This window comes from Xiphophorus maculatus, chromosome 13 (genome assembly GCF_002775205.1).
Source record: "Xiphophorus maculatus strain JP 163 A chromosome 13, X_maculatus-5.0-male, whole genome shotgun sequence".
Classification (NCBI taxonomy): Eukaryota; Metazoa; Chordata; class Actinopteri; order Cyprinodontiformes; family Poeciliidae; genus Xiphophorus; species Xiphophorus maculatus.
Window position 1 is genome coordinate 8,717,306 of NC_036455.1, and position 5,718 is coordinate 8,723,023.

A 5,718-nucleotide genomic window follows, 5' to 3' on the forward strand; every position below is an offset into this window, starting at 1 on the left:
AAGAAGCACTAAAGTTCAGGAATCCACCGGAAAATGACTGAAAGGAGGTCAAAGGTGAAGGGACTGAGTGAAAATTAAGCAACTGAATTAAATGGACGAAATGTGAAATAAAGAATGAAGAGATTTCCTGTCAGTTTAGATGCAATAATTACAAGATTAAAAGTATTACAACTGGTTATATTGGAAACTGTTTTAAATACTTTAAATAATTAACAAAATAACCCAAAGAAATGAAAAAAAAAAACTATATAAAATCACAGGAAAGTTCAAGACAGCTGTATATTTAATCCAGTATATAAGAATAAACAAAAGATAGAAAAAACTTTAGGAACACATAAAAGTGTTCAAAAAATAACAAAATTAAGTGAAATGCTAACAAGATTAAAAAATGGGTAAAATGTTAAAAGAAATTATTAACTATATTTATTACAATAATTTAGACAATTTTCCTGACTTGAATAAAATTCAATAAAAACTTTGTGTTTTTCATTTAGATCCCAAACATAATTCATAAAATTCACATTTTAAGGTTTTTTAAAAAATTAAGTGAAAAAAATTAACATTACAAATCCGACTCAGAAATTAGTTCAGTTATAAAAATAAAACCTTGATTTTACAATGTAGAAACTCAATAAAATAAGTAGGGGCAACTTTTTAAAAAGTGTATTTTAACTAATCATTTTTAGTTTAATGTAACTGGTAAAAACAGTTAATGAAATGTTGTAACAATAGAAATTAAGTATTTTGAATTTAACAATTAAAGTTCATGCAACTTATCTGAGTCACAGCAACAAGGAACCAAGAGTCAAGTTGAATCAGTAAATTATTTTTTACAGTGTAGAATGAGGAAAGCTATAATAAAAATAAAAATCTGAAGGACTGGAACCAAAATGTTTTCCTGGAGTTCAATGATGCAGCAGTGACATAGAAGTATCCACCTATATCGGCAGTAAAAGAATGTATTGATCGGTTCTGTCACCGGTGGGAGTGAGCGGATCAATTGATCGGTTCTGTGATCGGTAGAAGTGAGCGGGTCAATTGATCGGTTCTGTGATCGGTAGAAGTGAGCGGGTCAATTGACCGGTTCTGTGACCGGTGGGAGTGAGCGGGTCAATTGATCAGTTCTGTGACCGCTGGGAGTGAGCGGGTCAATTGATCGGTTCTGTGACCGCTGGGAGTGAGCGGGTCAATTGATCGGTTCTGTGACCGCTGGGAGTGAGCGGGTTAATTGATCGGTTCTGTGACTGCTGGGAGTGAGCGGGTTAATTGATCGGTTCTGTGACCGCTGGGAGTGAGCGGGTCAGAGTGTTTGCCTGCTTCTCTTAAACAAAGAGCAAACACTCGTGTTGAACTTGCTGTAGTTCCAGCTTTATAACCAGACGGCTCTCAGGCAGTCAGTTCTTTCCGGTTTCCTGAACCATGAAGCTTCACGCCACTGGACCTCTGCTGGTTCTGATGCTGGTTCTGATGCTGCTCAGCTGCAGCGCTGCTGAAGAATGCAACCTGCCACCAAAGCTGCAACGACAGGACTTACACAAGGTGAGATCACAAACCAGAACGCCTTGACCCATCAGACGTCTTAGCAGAGTTCCTGATTGGTTATTTGTTCTGGTCCCAGTTGTCAGAGGCCCGGTGGGTTCTGGTTCAGGCGATAGCCGATTATCCAGCAGGCGAGGAGCTGATGAAGAACGCCAACAGCTCCATCATGGAGCTGAAGCCCAAAGAAAACAAAGAGAGCTTCCTGTTTGTTGAGCGGAACGTCGTGTGAGTTTAATCCGGGCTCAACTGGACCGGGTAACTTTTTGTCTTTTTTACACTGTAAAAACACAAAACCCTACCAAGTATTTTCAGTTGAGTTTCTACTGCAAACTTCTTAGTACACTCAAAATAAGACAAAACAAGCTTACAAGTAACTTTTCAGCACAATGTAGGAGCTTGTTGCCTTAAGAAAGAAACTGATTCCATGGACAGATTATTTCACTTAAGACAGTTTGTCTCGTTAAGTGAAATAATCTGTCAATAGATTATTTGTGTTTTTCATCAATATTAAGGATTTATTTACTTTAAACAAGCTCATAATTTTTGCCAAAATGTAACTTTTAGGGTTTTGTCTTATTTCAAGTGTATTAAGATGTTTGTACTAAAAACTAGGCCAAAAATACTTGGTGAGATTTTGTGTTTTTGCAGTGTAGAGATTATATATGACGGCCTTTAGGAATAGAAAAAAGAAGAAAAAGCTCAGACAAAAAAAAAATCAGAAATTTTTGGATCAATCTTTTCTAGAAAAAACAATGAAGTTTCTGAGTTTCAACAGTTGAACAATTTTTGAATTTTCTAGGAAAAAACCAGGAAATTTTCTGAGATTAATCTCAAAATGTCTGACTTTTTTTTTTTTTTAGCAATTTTCATCACAGCTCCAAAACCTTTTAGAAAAAAAAACAGAGTTCTTTTAAATTAGTTTCTTTCCATTTAGCAAATTTATTTTCAAAATGTCAGCTTGCATATGGTTAATGGAAACACAGCTAGTGGGGCCCACGTTGCATGTCATATTAACTTATCGGGGACATTTTTAACGATTTTTTTTTGTTCTTCCATTTGGGTTTTTACAGCTTCTAAAAAACAACCCAAGCACTTACAAAACACACCCAGACGTTTTTGGCAGTAAGTTATTGTTTTCTGGTGTCTGGAAATTGAGCTGTTTCAAAAACCTTTTGAATGTAACGTCAGAAATCAGAAGGCGCAGCACCGTTACCTAGCAACCCCAGTAGAGCCCCGCCTGTTACCTAGGAACCCAGGCCCAGTAAATCCAAATTAAAATTCAAAAATACTTTATTGATACCAAAGGGAAAGTAAATGTTATAACTCATATTAATTCAAACATTCTTTTCTTACCATCCAGAGCTTATCGAACGTCCAGATCCCGGGTTTCTACAATCTGCTTTCTGTAACTTTCTAAGGTTCGGTTATTTGGCTCAAACGTAATTTTGTTCTGTTTTTCCAGAGCTGGAAACTGTCTCATCTTCCGTGGGAACCTGTCTGTCCCAGATCCTGAGACATCCAACCATACGCTCCTTCTGGATGCTGATGGTGAGTGTTAGACAAGATCTAATTTTATACTTATTATCTCAGTTTTCTCTTTTAAGTTAGTATCTCAATGATGACTGCAGTAATTTGATAGAAAACAGTTTTATAAACACTCAGTCTTTTCACAGATTATCAGTCTCGTATTAAACTGTCACGACATAGTGCCAGTTTCAATAAATATGCAAAAATTTGCAAAATTTTAATAAAAGTTACATCAAGGGTGTCAAAGGTGTGGCTCGGGGGCCATTTGTAGCCCTTAAAATTATTGTGTTTGGCCCCAGAATACAAGTAAAAAATGGTAAAAACAATTTATAACACAAAATTTGGAAATGTTCTGTTTTTCTCCTAATAAGGCAACAGTCCAAACCCATTTTTATGTTATGTTAAATTTATTTTTAAGCAGGTGAAACAAACAAAAAAATTGCAATAAATGAAATTTGCCTTTTAAATTTAATGAATCTTGTGGTTTGCCAGTAGTTAAAATTTTCCAGTTTTGGCCCCCAGGACTAAATGTTTGGACACCGCTGAGTTACATATTGAATCTTTAAAGGAAATCAGGAGAAATCTGATCGGCACAGAGAGGGAACGGTTGATGGGATTTTATTGTTGTTGATTCCTTGAAGGCGAGCGGGAGTTTGGTGGTGTGGTGACGCCATACGATGATAAAGGTCGAGCGGACGTCCACCAGGCCTGTCCGAACTGCCTGCTTGTCGTCCACCACGGAGTGTTTGAGGGAACGCCGGGGAGGATGCTGCTCATTTACAGTCAGGAAAACACGGAACATTCATTTTGACACGAGATTAAAACTGATCTGATCTGCAAAAACTCCATACTGAATAGAAACAAGACAAAATTATCAGTTGTTTGAAGGCATGATGTGTTTGCTCTGTTAGAACTAATATAATCAGATTACAGCATATAGTTTATAGAAAGTTTTGGAAACCAATAAAATGGGAATCTCTTGTTTTTTTTTTTGTCCGTTTAATTACTTATGCCTGGAATGTTTTTTGAAGTGTGTAAACGTAAATAAAAAAATGCTAAAAAATAAATAAATAAAATTTATTTAGTTCACTTATATTGCACAAATTACGACAAATGTAATAAGGCAATTGATAAACAAGTAAAAATTGAGTCCAATCCAATCATACTGATATGCCCCACACTGTAAAAAAAAAAAAAAAAAAAGAATTTCTACTTCATAGCAGCAGGTTGCCAGAATTGTTTATAAATACGGTAAAATCCATATTTTATCTGTGGTTGCCAGAATTTCTCTGTATTAATGGTAAAATTATGTCAACATGGTAAAACTCTGGCAACCTTAGCTGCTGGTATTTACCGTAAGTTAGAGACGCAAGTCAATTACAACCATTTTAAATCGTAAATTTTTTATTTTTTGGAATTTTTGGAGCTCAGAAATGTCCTTGTTTTGTCTAGAAATAATCTTAGAAAATATTGGGGGATTTTTTGGCAAAGAAATTCTGAAATACTTTTCCCCAAAAAATGTGCCAAAAAAATTTCAGAATTTATGGTAAAATTTCTCTTTTTTTATTCTATCTACCACCGTCCTAATACGCCGTGATCCGCATTGCTCCTTCCAGGCTCCTTATTGTCAAACCCAGGATTTAAAGCTCACTGTTAGAAAACCACAACAAAACAAACAATATTTTTAATTAAAAAACTAAACAAAGCAGAACATTGCAATATCTTCTATACAAAGTGTTTATTCTCTGTCTGCAGAGAGGATGCTGACTTCCTGTCATTTTTTGTGAAACAGGAAGTGAGGGGAAACACCTGGATGCTGAGGAGCTGAAAGCTGCTGAGAGCGAACACAGGAGGATGGCCGAGTGCCTGAAGTTCAACGTCAGGACGAGTTTCCGCTACGACGGGAAGGCAGGTCAGGAAAATGACTAAACAAACTGTCTGACGTTGTAAAACTGGGCAACAGACTTTAAATCTCATGTTTTAGTTGCTATAGAAACCAAATAACAGCCAAACATTTGTGACGTTGTTTTATGTAACTGGTGACAGAATATTCTCCAAATAAACCCCAAATTATCAGGATCCTAGAACATATTAAACTCTGTTTTCTTTTATATTAAATTACAAAAACAAGCAACACGCATATTCATTCACAGACATGAAACTCTATATTCTGTAAATTTAACCTCCATTTCAGCCATTATTTGGGTCATAAAGCAGATTATTTTTAAGAAAATGTGCTTTGTTTCTCTGCAGATTTTTGCCTGGAAAAGAAGGAAGAAACAGAAGCCTGACACAACATGTAGGGTTTAATAAAGATATATTTAATATGATGATGACTAAAGTTGTTTCATTCATTCTCAGGTGTCTCGATTAGTTGCAGAGTGCTGACGGAAATCTATGCTAATTCACTCTGGCAAAAGTAGTAAACATAAGTTACTATAACAAAACAAGTAAAGAAGTAAGAAAATGTGCTAAAATGTAAAAAATCACTATGCATCCTTACTGAGAACAAACAGCTAAAATGTTTGTAGTTTAGTCAAAATTAAGAGAAAATAAGATAAATTAAATCCCTGAGGTTATGAGTCATCAGACATAGAAATGTTTTCCTTTCACCTATTGGATGTGATTTTATAGTATATATAGTTTTTATTT

The 5,718-nt window shown here is 35.4% G+C and overlaps 1 protein-coding gene across 1 annotated transcript; it reads left to right on the forward strand.

The window, feature by feature from the left end:
* Positions 1 to 1,308: 1,308 nt before the first annotated feature.
* On the forward strand, positions 1,309 to 5,396 carry LOC102237881 (saxitoxin and tetrodotoxin-binding protein 1-like). Its single transcript, XM_023344559.1, has 6 exons — positions 1,309 to 1,539; positions 1,619 to 1,764; positions 3,002 to 3,087; positions 3,708 to 3,848; positions 4,859 to 4,978; positions 5,320 to 5,396. Exons 1-6 carry the CDS (start codon positions 1,420 to 1,422, stop codon positions 5,355 to 5,357), a joined length of 651 nt encoding a protein of 216 aa, XP_023200327.1. The 5' UTR covers positions 1,309 to 1,419; the 3' UTR covers positions 5,358 to 5,396.
* Positions 5,397 to 5,718: the final 322 nt, after the last annotated feature.